General features: G+C 34.1%; 1 protein-coding gene across 1 annotated transcript; it reads right to left on the bottom strand.

The window, feature by feature from the left end:
- Positions 1 to 6,683: 6,683 nt before the first annotated feature.
- Positions 6,684 to 14,008, bottom strand: LOC133869244 (receptor kinase-like protein Xa21). The gene is made up of 8 exons (XM_062306200.1): positions 13,980 to 14,008; positions 13,056 to 13,135; positions 11,216 to 11,359; positions 10,008 to 10,151; positions 9,784 to 9,927; positions 9,558 to 9,701; positions 7,410 to 9,413; positions 6,684 to 7,036 (listed from the first exon to the last, which is right to left on the bottom strand). Exons 1-8 carry the CDS (start codon positions 14,006 to 14,008, stop codon positions 6,684 to 6,686), a joined length of 3,042 nt encoding a protein of 1,013 aa, XP_062162184.1.
- Between the last annotated feature and the right edge of the window lie 620 nt (positions 14,009 to 14,628).

Genomic DNA, 14,628 nt, shown 5'->3' with positions numbered 1-14,628 from the left:
TGGATAGCCTTTTAAAAAAAAAATGCGATTTGAAAATTTGCATTTTCAAATCGAATGCAAGATATATGGCGTTTTTTTTAAAGGTCAAAATGCAATTTTACTAGACGATTAACTACGTTTTTAAAAATCACGTTTCAAATCGAATATTCTAAAATCGTACTTACTAAAATCGCAAACATAGACGTACATCTTGTCTATTGAAGTATAATTAATTGTATTATATATGTCTCTATAGCAAGATCCAAATCTAGCTCATCCTTGACACTTTTTGCGATTGAAGGAAACTGGAGATGAGCTGCGGTGGAGACTGGAGAGGTCCGGAGAAGAGACGAGACTCGAGAGGGCGAGAGGCACTGGCGGCAAAGGCTGGGCGAGTGGGCAACTAAAAATGAAATTGAAAGTGAAACCCTAAACCTAAAACATTTAAGATGCATATGTATATATATATATATATATATATATAAACGGTTAGCGGTTATAATTGCTTTGTTTGTACACCCTACTTCCACATTAATTGTATTCTTGCACCAGCTTTCTGATTGTCTAAATATTAACGAATCATTTATTTGAAGCAGTATCAGGCTTAAGGGCAAGTTCAAGAAGGAAGGGGGACGAAGACGTTGGGTTGTTAGGTTGAATTTAATCGTTTTCTCGGTTCCTTTTTGCCCTCTTTGAGGTCATTGCGGAAGTGAGAGCCATTGGTACGGTTTATTCTTCCTCTTTTTCTTTTTTTTTTTTCTTTTTTTTTTTTTAAAAAAAAAAGTGAAACAAAGTAATGGACAAGTTTTAATTTTGTAATATCTAACGGTTTCACATGATGTAACATCATTTAAAACTCTTAAATTAACCATGTGGCAGCATATAATGCACCAATCCTCTCCACCTAATGATACTCATAATCTTTTTCTTTTTTGGACATGAAAATAGCTCCTTTTGTCTACACTTTGCTTTGTAGAAATATATACATTTTAAAAACAGAACAGAATGATTTTAGATATCAATCGGTAACACATACGTCTTCTAGTGGATCTCAGAATGATTTTACTTCTTTAAGAACTCTTCATTCAAAAAGGTTTTAAAATTGTGACCAAAATATCTGTCCTAATATCCTTTACTGCTTTCTTTATTTTGAAATTAATTTTTGTGGTGGTTGAATTGACAAGTTAATAACTTTGTTAATCTAAATTGTTGTCAAGATTGAAATGTTCACTATTTGTTAGAACTTGAGGTCTCAATTTGAAATTCCAACAATGCCATGTCAATCCTACGTTTAGTCATTTAATTAGCAAATTGTTGTGAGAATACTTCCCACCTCCTACTCTGCCATTGTACTCTTGCGCCAAAGGTCTAAATTCAAGAGTAGTGAGGATCAACTTGTGGTGATTTTTACAAGATTCTCACCACGATATTATGTCTTAGGTTTCTTAGGTTTCTGATACGAAACTTCTGGTTGGTCTATCATTGACGTTGCCAATTTCAAGACCTCTGTATACTATGCCAAAACTCTCAGCATCAATCAATTTGAAGACCTTTGCTACGAATTAAAGTCTTCTATCACTGTGGCATGGATGGAAGGACTTGAAGAAGAGTTGCACGGCACATTGCGTCGTCCCCCTATGAAGATTGAGCTGTCAAGTATTTCAAAGGACCTTCATTGAGAATATTATGAGACACCTTAACCCAAGGGATTGGTTTAGTTGGTGGAAGCCAAAGACTTTGAATGCTCATCCTGGTTTTAAGTTTATAACCAACGGAGTGTAAATTGCCTCTTGGGGCTAGTCTTCTTAGTGAAGCTCGCAACTCAACTAGTTCATGCTTAGAGGGGTGCGAGGCATGGGTCATGTGTTTGCCTAACATGAGTGAGTATACAAGGTGACCCTATCTAACGACCCACCCCAACGACACAAGTTACACAATATTGCCCATTTTTTACTTTCCCGAACCAGACTTCCTAGAAGGTCATCATCCTCGTACTACTCTCAGATAAACATGCTTAACTACAGAGTTCTGATATGTCTATAGTCATCACGGCTTTAAAACGCGTTGTATCAAGAATGATGTGAATATACATATAAGCACAACTTTATTCCTATACCCAAGCGATGTGAGACGTCACATCCTACCTTGGAAAAGTTTCTAGTCATAAGAAGAAAATAATAATAAATAAATAAATAAATTATGGGACACGTCCAGAAATCGTTTGCAATGTCAATCGTGATGTCCAATCTTTGAAGGAAATGTAGAAAGTTGTTGTTGGAATACTACCCACCTTTAACACAGCCATCGTGGTCTTGTGCCAAAGGTCTAAATTCATGACTTGTGAGTATAGGTGTACATGCGGATCTGATTATTTACAATATCTGCAGCTGTAAAATGTGTATATCACTTTTAGATATCCACAACTACATCCACACCATGTTTTTACTAATCGCAATCGCACGGTTATTGCGATTACTCTATGCTATTTGCATATTAGGTAATGGGCATTTTGGACCTATTTTAGTCGTTTGGTCCTTATTTTAGTCTCTATTATGGTCTATTTTAAACCATTTTGAAAATAATTTATGTGACGACCCTTTTTCTTTTTCTTTTCTCTCTCTTTTTTTTTTTTTTTTTTTTTAACAAATCATTTGCATAAACATTAGTCTCTTAAAAATACAATGAATCCTCACAGTGGCACGACGATGTGTCGCAAAGCCAACATATGGTACGTACCCCATAATTTGTACATGGTAAATCAGAGTATAACATATATATAACTATGCAGCGGAAAACATAAACCTGAATAACGGAAATCATGACATATACCTCTATCACATATAATTACAACAAAAACCATTTAACATTTATCTGTTTAAGTCTTATCAATATATTAATTACATAACAAGAATGACTTTACAAAGAATAAGTGACATAAGCGTCACAAACCATATACAAAACCTCTAAAACAATGGACAACCCGTGTTTTGACATTTACGACCGTCGCGGCAAGCTTCAGTCATAACATCCTGAGTACACTGCTACAAGACCATCAACTATGATTGGAGTATCTGCAGCCAAGAAATCTCATATGTACTGTTGTGGGGGTAGCCACATCTGTATAGGTGAAAGAATGAGTTCACCATCTCAGTACATAATACCGAGACCTCAGTGATATAAAACTGACTTAAATTCTATGAGGTATTGGATTTGAATTAAGGAATGTGTATCTTGAGATTTGTAGGTTGATTTGTTGATGAAACCTTGGTTTAAATTCAAAAATATATATATATATATATCAGTTTGAATTTTCATCGAGTAACCAGGCCTCTTGCCTCACTAAGCATTGAGTGTTCGCGTAAAAAGATGAGAAATCCAAATTGGTTGATTGTATGGCTAGTTTGGCTTCGTAGCCTTTTTGACTTAAGTAATTAAGCTCTTAGGGATGTTTCTACATCTAGTGCCCTAAAACCATCTGGTTTGGGAGTCACTGGCCCAACACTCATTACATCGGTCAATTAGAAAGCTTAAGGGAGTTATGCATTACATAGCCAACAAAAAAAAAAAAGCATTGGTTATTTTCATCTGATAGGATTCCTATGAATTTTGGGGTACACGAGCTTTGAGAAAAATTGAAACCTCTTGAGTCTATGTTAATCTCACTTTACACTTATTTGAACTTGTATTGTCTCAATTTTTCAGCTATGAGTTGAATGATTTTTGATGTCCAGATGATGTGATTGTGATGTTCACTTTGTTAAACTGGCTTATGATGTATGAACCATGTATTTGTATGGAAGCCTTTGTTTGTCAACAACATAGTGTTTTAAAATGTTTGTGGGTATCATTCCTTGCAAATTCTCACGAGACTTTATTGGTCCACTAAGGAGTCCTAGGGGTTTAAAAAGCTTGTTGCATATGCTAAATGCAATCATCTCTCCCACAAAAGAGGATTTATGTTTCACGCTTTCATTTTATTTTTTTGTTTTGTTTTGCTAAGGGACTAGCAAAATATAAGTTTATGGGTATTTGATGAGTGAAAACATTGCATATTTAAAACCCTTAATTTACATTAGTTAATTCTTTAGTTGTATCTTAATCTAATGTTTTGTGTTAAATTTGTGTTTTTAGTATTTTGTAAGTTGCTAAAGGAAAACGACAGCTTGAAGGTGAAAAATGCAAAACTTGGAAGAAAACACACTTTGAAAAGACCTAGATGATGTGGTTATGTTTAACCAAATCAATGAAAAGTTTAAATTGAAATTTCTCTAATTTGAGTTAAAATCGGATTGAATTAAATTTCAGATTCTGCACATGTCATAGTATTTTGGTCATAACTTTCCGCTCAAGTATCGGATTAAGGTGAAACAGTGGCGTTGGAAACCTAACTCAAAATACTACAAATCATTGTGAAATAGGATTTTCCTAATTCGGACGTCTGTTATACCAAAAGTGTCCCGAAATATAAGAATGTAAATCTGGATGAAAATCCTATTCCGATTTGTACTAGGATTGCTTCCTAATTTGACTAGGATTGCTTCCTAAATGCAATCATCTCTCCCATGAAAGAGGATTTATGTTTCACGCTTTCATTTTATTTTTTTTGTTTTGTTTTGCTAAGGGACTAGCAAAATGTAAGTTTAAGGGTATTTGATGAGTGCAAAACATTGCATATTTAAAACCCTTAATTTACATTAGTTAATTCTTTAGCTGTATCTTAATCTAATGTTTTGTGTTAAATTTGTGATTTTAGTATTTTGTAAGTTGTTAAAGGAAAACAACAGCTTGAATGTGAAAAATGCAAAACTTGAAAGAAAACACACTTTGAGAAGACCTAGATGATGTGGTTATGTTTAACCAAATTAATGAAAAGATTAAATTGAAATTTCTCTAATTTGAGTTAAAATCGGAATGAATTAAATTTCAGATTCTGTACATGTCATAGTATTTTGGTCATAACTTTCTGCTCAAGTATTGGATTAAGGTGAAACAGAGGCGTTGGAAACCTAACTCAAAATACTACAAATCATTGTGAAATAGGATTTTCATAATTCGGACGTCTGTTATACCAAAAGTGTCCTGAAATATGAGAATGTAAATCTAGACGAAAATCCTATTCCGATTTGTACTAGGATTGCTTCCTAATTTGACTAGGAGATTGAAGTGTGTTTTTTCTGGGATCTCTAAGGCTTCTAGGGTTTGTTTGCTCCCTATAATAGATTGCTAAGCCTCAAGAAAAAGAGGAGGAGCTAGAGACCAAAAATATTTTCTCTTTTTAGTATATTTTTTCTTTAGGTTAGGTTTTATTTTTATAATCATGTGTAGCTAATTTCTCAACTAAGGTTGAAGATGAAGCCTCATCGATGAAGAATAACAATACTTCTATGTAAGTCTTTATTATTTGATTTTATTTGGTTTAATTTTTCCAATGTTTTACTTCTTTTCAATGTGTGGAGTGATTCTTGGATATCTTTTGTGATTTAAAGATACATTTAATGATTTGAGATAATTTCACTTAATTGATTGCTTGATTTTTATTTATAAAACAATTGGATGTCCCTTGTGATTTATTCTACGGATACAATTGATGTTTTGATTTAAATTGGATATCTTGTTGTGATTTACGGATACACTTGATGATTTGATTTAAATTTGATTTCTTTTGTGATTTGTGTAAAAAATGGATATATGAGATGATTTTGATTAAATATTTGAAGCATAGTAAAACATACATAAGATTTTAATTGTGAGAACTTCGGATTAATATTGATGAACATGGAGTATGTTGTTATGATTTGGTGGGTGTAGATTCCAAAACCTTAGTACATTTTCTTTTGTTTTATTGTATTTTATTTTATTTATATGTTTTATTTTATTTACCAAAATCAAACATGTTTTGGAACTAGGTTAGGATTTAATTAGTTTAGACATAAATTTTGTTTTCAAAAACACAATTCCTTATGGGATCCACCTTGCACTTACAATCCATTAACTACAAACGATTCGTGCACTTGCGAGTACAATTAAAATTCACATCAAGTTTTTTACATTTTGCTACCTACTAACTAACTCGTCAGATACAGAATTAGTCTGTTCGGATGCATAACTCAAAAACTCAATTCTAAATGTTTTCTAAATATTCTTTTTGCACACTTTACCTAATTATTCACTTAATTATTCTAATTCATGTTTTTAGCACTTAATTAATATCTTGGACGTTACAGAAATGGGTTTCCTTGACTGTTGACTTCTTAACTTGATATAGGATTGATTTTGAAGTGATTAAGAAGGAAAACATGAGATCTCTGGCTGCTCCATAAAAATTTACAAATGAGCTTAGTGCACAAAGTTGAGAATTTAGAATTGAACCCCCTTCCTCCCCCGCACGATTTTAGGGGCAATATCAACATACAAGGATACATCTGTAAGTACAATCCCACAATTGCTATCATTTGTCTCCTGAGAGCAAAGTTATTGATTTTGTTGCCTTCAATACTTTGAGACTAACTTAGAATACCCAATGACCACTACTTATAGGTTACTACAATCATTAACTATACCACTTGTAAATGTTAATTACTACTATTATCTACCATAACAAAGAAATGGCTATAAACAAATATCTTTATGGGAGTCTCAAGACTATTATATTATTTCAAAAGCACAAACATGAAAGAGCTATAAACAAACTTGATGCTCTCATACTAGCTTCCTTCATAATCTTGTAGAAACTTCAATTTGATCTTATTGAGTGTACTTGAAATATTTTTTGCATTAACCCTCTGTTCAGGTAACTCTGCACAACAGTGCAATGCAAACCCCATTATGGATGATATGCAATCCTCTATAGAAGCATAATCTTTTTTGGTTCTCAACAAATTGACATCAACCACTTTAGTTACTGAAAGGGGTGATGATTCCTCTACCCAACGTTTTAAGCTCATTTCTCCAGCAAACATGTCATCTGTAGGTTTCCTTCTTGTGAAAGTTTCCATAAGCAAAATACCATAACTATATACATCGCCTCTTATAGAAACAAGTCCATCTGATCCATACTCTATATGTAACATAACAAATAATCATGAGTACATAATTATGTATTGCACAATGGTGAATGAAATAAATTCGAAAGATATAAAGTGCAAAGAGAAATGCTAAACACATTCTCACTCCCACGCTCCCAAGTGCACACTTCTTGCATGGCTGTGAAAATTAAGATTGGATCCAAAATCCAACAGAGGTCAATCCAAAATCCAATGGTGATTTCACTGCCAAGTCAGGGATCATGGACTTGGGATTTTGAGAGTACGAGTGTGTCTACCATTTTTTACATGCAAAAGTCAATATTCTACTAAAATGCTATAGTTATCCATGCGTACATGAATAGAATGACAAACATTGAAGTTCTAGTTGTAGGCTAAAAACATTACCTGGTGCCATATACCCAATAGTAGCGAGAGTCATGGTTTGCATCATAGAATCTCCATCATCTAACAATTTGGCAATGCCAAAATCAGCAACATGTGCGACCATATCTTCATCTAATAAGATATTGCTAGGCTTCAAATCACAATGAACAATAGGTGTTGAATAACCATAATGAAGGTATTCCAGTGCTGATGCGACATCGATCATTATATTTAGTCTTTGTAAGATACTCAAACAATGATCTTGAGAATACAACCACTTCTCGAGGTTCCCATTCGGCATGTATTCCAATACAAAAGCTTTGAAGTTCACGTTACTACATGTGCTAATGATTTTGACAAGATTCCGATGACGAATATTGGATAGTACCTCACACTCTGTGTCAAAACTCTTGTATGCCCCTTCTACTACCAAGTTAAAAACTTTTATTGCAACAATTATTCCATCTGAGAGTGTTCCTTGGTATACTGATCCAAAACTTCCTTTACCAAGTAAGTTGCTTCCATTGAACCCTTTTGTCGCTTGTAAAAGTTCATGTTGAGAAATTCTTCTCCATGTGGCTAGTTGTAATGAGTTTCCCTCCACTGGAATTTTCACATTCCTTTTTCTGCATCTTGTCCAGACTAACACAAGAGCAACTACAAGCATTGTTAACCCAATCGATGGTAATACATACTTTAGTATATGTACTGTTGCGGCCTTTTTTGGTCGAGGAACACCTGCTTTACATGGAGGAACATGCAGTTGAGGAGAACCACAAAGTTCATCATTTGACATAAAAGATGCAGCAGAGAAGTTCACAAAAGGTCCTCCTACAGGAATTTTTCCACGTAGTCTATTGAAAGAGACATTTAGATATTTGAGGTGTGAAAGTGCTTCTAAGGACTTGGGAATCTCTCCGAATAAATTGTTACTAGAAAGATTCATGAATTCCAAGCTTAACAGTTCGCCAAATGATTTTGGAATTGAGCTTTCTAATCGATTGTCCGCCAGGGAGAGATTAACTAGATCTTTGAGGCCACCAATTGCTGGTGGGATATCACCTGATAATAGATTACTTGATAAATCCAATTTTATTAGAACCTTGGTCTTTCCAATTTCTAATGGGAGAGAACCACTTAGAGAATTTGATGACAAGTCAACCTCTAACAGATTTGTAACACTCCACAAGCTTAAGGGAATTGTCGAAGATAACTTGTTAGCGTCTAAGTAAAGATATCCTAGAGAAGTCAGATTATCCATGCATATAGGAATGTCTCCAGAAAGCTTATTAGCACTTAAATTTAATTTGTACAAGTTCTTCAAATGACAAAGATCGGATGGGATGAGGCCTTCTAGTCTATTGCCTTGAAGGAACAAACCTTGGAGCATGTGCAATCTTCCAACTGTAATTGGAATAGGTCCAACCAATTCATTGTTCTGTAACTCCAAAGTGATCAAGTTTCTTAAATTGCCTATATCTCTAGGAATGACGCCCTTAATATTGCAATTATAAATGTAAAGGTTTTGAAGAGAAGTAGAGAGATTTCCAATCGAACTAGGAAGAATGATATTCAGTGGATTACCTTCCAATGCTAAAACTCTTAGATATGTCAAATTTGACAAAGAAGTGATAATGTTGAATTGTGGAGTAGAAGATTCAATGGTCAAATTATTGTTTGCTAGGCCAAGCCATTGGAGGAGCCTTAAATTAGCAAGTGCTTTAGGAATTAAGCCCGAGAATGAGTTGTCGCCCAAATCTAGTTGAGTGAGTTGTGAAGCATTGGAGATAGAGCTAGGTATTGTTCCATTCAGTTTGTTGTCACCAAGATAAAGAAGTTGAAGTTTTGGAAGGAAGATGCCTACATTTGATGGAAGGTGGCCTGAGAACTTATTGTAAGACATATCAATTCCTCGTATTGTTGAGATATTAAAGATCTCAAATGGAATTGGACCAGTAAAGTCGTTCCAGCAGATAAATAAGATTTCAAAGTTTTGTAGATTACCAAATTCACTTGGTATCTCACCTGCCACAATATGAACAACCATGCATTAATATTAAAATTTTATTTTTTACTTTCAATGAAAGGTACCCAACTCTAAGGCAATAAAAAGGATCAATCAGTGATGTCATCCATATAATCATTAAAGTAAGGTAGGATTAGCCATACCTTTAAAGTTGTTGTAGCTAAGGTGTAACTCTGTGAGCATGGTTAAGTTTCCAATTTCAGGAGATACTCTTCCCGTGAATTTATTATTCGACAACCATAAAATTTGTAGCTGTTTGCACTTGAACAAATTGGATGGGATAGTTCCTGTAAGACAGTTACCAATTTAGAAACATATATTAATTAAAATTTGCTGAGTGACTAAAGACCAAAAAAATGCTAAACATACCTCCAAAGTTGTTGTGATCAAGGGATAACTCTGTGAGCATGGTTAAGTTTTCAATTTGTGGAGGTACTATTCCTATGAATCTATTTGTTGACCACCATAAAATTTGTAGTTGTTTGCACTTGAACAAAGTGGAGGGGATAGTCCCTGTAAAATAGCTACTAGTTTAAAAATGAATATTAAAATTTGTTAAGTGACTAAAGACTAAAAGAAAATGCTAAACGTACCTTCAAAATTGTTGTTGTCAAGGTACAACTCTGTGAGCTCGGTTAAGTTTTCAATTTTTGGTGGTACTATTCCTGTGAATCTATTAGTCCTCAACGATAAAATTTGCAATTCTTTGCACTTGAACAAATTTGATGGGATAGTCCCTGTAAGATAGTTATAAGTTTAGAAACAAATATTAAAATTTGATAAGCGAATAAAGACCTAAATAAATGCTAAACATGCCTCCAAAGTCGTTTTTGCCAAGGTCTAACTTTATGGGAATGATTGAGTTCTCAATTTCTAAAGTTACTTTTCCTTTGAAATTTTTACCATACAAAATAAATATTGAAGTTGTTTGCACTTGAACAAATTAGTCTATGTGAGTTGACAGAAAACCGATTATAAGATACTTGAAGCCATTGTAAGTTAGGAATATAATCAAACATATCAATAGGGAGTCCACCAGACAACATATTAGATTTGAGGTCAATGGCTTGCATTGAGGACATTTTGAAGATAATTGAAGGCATTGGCCCGAAAAGCCTAGTTTCTATGAGATTAGTTTATTGCAAGGTGGATATGTTGAATATTATGGAAGTATGGAGCCCAAAAGCTTGTTATATCCAAGATTTATTATTTTCAATAAAGATATGTTAGACAGAGACGGCGGGATACCCCTTGTTAAATTGTTTCCATTTATAGACAAATTTGAAACGTGCATGATGGGATTTCTCTGCTAAATTAACTTATTGAATTCATACGATAAGTGTTGCAATCGGTAAAGGTGAGACAACTATTTGGCTAGAGAGTTATGAAAACTATTATTTTTTAAGCTTAGACTAACTAGCAATAAATGAAAGGTTTTCATTTGTGAAGAATTGGTGCCTACAATGCTCATATAAAAAGAATTAAGTTTAAAGCGATGACTCGATGATGGCTAGAATCACAAGTGATACCGACCCAATTGCAAACATAGGTGATGATGAACCAATTATTTGTCAAAACATTGTGAATGTTTCGAGAAATACGAGCCTTTAAGGAAGGAAGAACATATTGTTCTACGGTAAAGTTGAAAAGTATTGCATTAGCTAAGTTATTGTTGGAAACAAAAAATTACATTTTCATCAATGTCAAAAGTTTTGTCAACAAAAAATTTCTTCAATTAATGATCTATTTTCTTTTCTTTTTTTGATGCTAACATAAAGATTATTTCGAGAAAAACATATACCTTCAAAGCTGTTGTTGTCAAGGTAAAACTTTTTCAGCATGGTTAAGTTTCCAATTTCCAAAGGTACACTTCCACTGAAATCATTATTCGCTAATGATACATATTGCAGTTGTTTGCACTTGAATAAAGTAGATGGAATAGTTCCTGTAAAACAGTTACCACTTTAGAAACAAATATTAAAATTTGCTAAGTGGCTAAGGACTAAAAGGATGCTGAACATACCTCCAAAAGGTACAACTTTGTGAGCAAGTTAAGTTTTCAATTTTTGGAGGTACTATTCATGTGAATTTATCTATTAGCCGACAATTGTAAAATTCACAGTTGTCTGCACTATTATTTCTATACTTTTTCCAACAGACTATATTCTACTCTTTATTTTCTTTCAATATTATTTTGTATGGAAGAGAGTGTGAAAGAAAGAGGGAGAGGGAGAGTGTGAAAGAAGGAAAGGAAGAGAGAGAAAACAATAAAAAACCGTTTGTAGTGTAAATAGTCAATAGACTCTTCTACCTGTTTATTATTCACAATGGAATGAAAAAATTTATCCTGCATATTCTGTTGGAGATGAAAAATGGCTCATAATAGTCAAAGTTAGCTATTATGAACCATTTGTCTATTCTGTTGGAGATACTCCTTAGAGCATCCCTAATGATCTCTCTAAATTTTAGCTAAAAAATCAACTTTTATTATTTTAACTACTACTATTAAAAAACTTCCTACATCGATCAAACCCTTCAGATATTTTTCTATTTCAACTAGATATTAATTTTTTTATTGGCTTTAAGCAACCACTCCTAACAAATGAGGAGAGGGGAAAAATGAAAAGTGAAGTGAAAAGAGAGAGAAATGATTAAATATTCAATAATTCATGAAATTTGTAAGCCAAATTTGGAATGAAATTCTGACAAAAGCCAAAATAGAGAAATTATAGAGAGTTTCTTAAAGTGAAATTTTTTGAGTTTTTCACCAAATTTTGGTGAAAATTTTGAAATGGAAAGCTCACTAAGAATGCTCTAAATGTAGGATAACACACAATGAGAGGAAAAAAGAACAAGTGGTTTGGGCACCGGCACCATTGACCTCCTCTTTATAGGCATTTGAATTTCAATAAAATTCGGACAACCTAAGTGCAGAAAATCTTTATTCAAAATAATGTCATCAACGATGTACTATAGCTGGTAGAGGGAGGGGAGTAAAAAATCTCTTTAAATTCAACCCCCCCTCGGGAGGGCTTTCAAAAAATAAAATAAAATAAAAATATTACTTACTTTCATTACAAATGCCAAGAAAAAAAAAAAAAACTTCTACTTTCACAAAAATTAAAAAATTTCCCATCAAAAGTTTTAAAAAATCCTCTTAATATCTTAAAAATTTTAAACGTCTCTTATAACTCAATAAAAAAAATATATCTACACTTGTTTGTCAAAAATATATCTATACTAGTGAAAAAAATATAGAAAGAAAGGAACGAAGGAAGAAGGGACTAGGGAGCAAATTTATTTTCATTCTTTTCGCCTCTATTGTTCAAACCCTCCCTCATGGTACAAAATTTTAGACAGCCAAACTTCACCTTAAAAAACAGATATAGAAAACAAACCTCATCGCCTATTAAAAAAGAAAACACTCTTCATAATCACATGCCTCTCGGTCACGATGTTGCATGCCCTGCCCCTTGCTCATTCAAAATGATCTCCATTCGTCACTTAGTTTTTTTCTCTCACTCTCACCATCCTCTCTTCTCAGACTTCATTCGTTATAAGATAGAAAACCAAAAACTTTGATATTTATAGTGTTATGTGTCATCAGTCGGGTAATTGCACACAAAAAATACTAAACATACCTCCAAAGCTGTTGTTGTCAAGGTGTAACTCTTTAAGCGTAGTTAAGTTTTCAATTTTTGTAGGTACACTTCCTGCGAATCTATTAACCCACAAAGATAAAATTTGCAGTTGTTTGCACTTGAACAAAGTATATGGGATGGTCCCTGTAAAACAGTTACCAATTTAGAAACAATTCTTAAAATTTGCTAAATATTATGAACATACCACCAAATTTGTGGTTTTTCTTAAGCTAAAACTTTGTGATCGAGCATGGTTAATTTTTCAATTTTTGGAGCTAATATTCCTGTTAGCCGATAATAATAAAATTTGCAGTTGGTTTGCGCTTGACAGATAAGAGAGACTGGTATATATATAAGGGAATGGCAGCATCCAAATTTTTATTAAAAAAAATAAAGATGGATTTTTATTTTTATTTTTTTGGGAGAGGGAGAGAAGAGTCCGTTAGTTTGAGCATTGACCTCATTAATCGACCAGAATAGGAAGGACGATAAAGAAAAGTTTACTTGTAATAGCTACCTAATGTTAAGACAGTAGATAAATCTGCCCTGCATGATTCAGCAAATCATGACTTGCATGATTCTGCAGAACATGCCTTACTTGGCCTTTCCTTGCACGACACTACAAATCATACCATACAAGAACCTACCGTGCAGAACACTATCCCAAGGATTGCGCAATGAAGACTAATTGGTCCTAATCACATTCATGCGCCCCTGTGGATCCCCCACATCACGGGATGTCAACAGAATCTCCCCAACGGCTATCACAGGATATCAACAGCATCTTCCCAAACGGCTACATAAGGAAACAAACGGCTACATAATTCCTTATGTAGCCTACTAAAATATTGTCTATCCTATTCTATTTTTCTTCCCTTGTTAACTATTGGTTTTCTTTCCTTTATTGTTCTTGTCTAGCTGTACAGGACGTTCATCACATTGTAACTTACCATCATTAGCACATCTTGTAATTCTCTATATATAGTAAATGATATTCAGCTTGGAATTAAGCTTCCAAGTCTGTTTAAACTCTTTGTTTTTGCATGGTATCAGAGCACACATTGGTTCACACCCAAATACTCGGTCAAATGGCCGATTCATCCAATACTGCTGTAGGTGCTGTTGCTGCCACACCTTCTCCTACACCTCCTTTGGCCGAAAACACCATATCTCTCCCCATTCCAAACATTCACTCCCATATAGCTCCTAAAGTCCAGTTGGACGAACAAAATTATATGGCTTGGGTCTTTCAATTTCGACCTATTCTTCGCACCAATGACTTGATGGGCATTGTTGATGGCTCCGAGCCATGCCCACCAAAGTTCATTCCTGGTCCGACCAATGACTCCCCTGCCCAACTGAATCCCGCTTTCACCCTTTGGGAAAAGAAGGATCAATACCTTCTCAGTTGGTTCATTGCAACCCTTTCAGAGAAAGTACTTTCAACTGTCTATGGACTAGACACTTCACGGCAAGTGTGGACTGCCTTAGCCAATCGTTATGCTGCTCCCTCCAAGACACGCATTCAAGAGCTAAGGCGCCAACTACAAGGTTTACGCCAAGGGGACAAGAC

This window comes from Alnus glutinosa, chromosome 5, assembly GCF_958979055.1.
Source record: "Alnus glutinosa chromosome 5, dhAlnGlut1.1, whole genome shotgun sequence".
NCBI lineage: Eukaryota > Viridiplantae > Streptophyta > Magnoliopsida > Fagales > Betulaceae > Alnus > Alnus glutinosa.
Note: the sequence above shows the minus strand (reverse complement) of the source record. Positions and strands in the feature narration are given on the sequence as shown.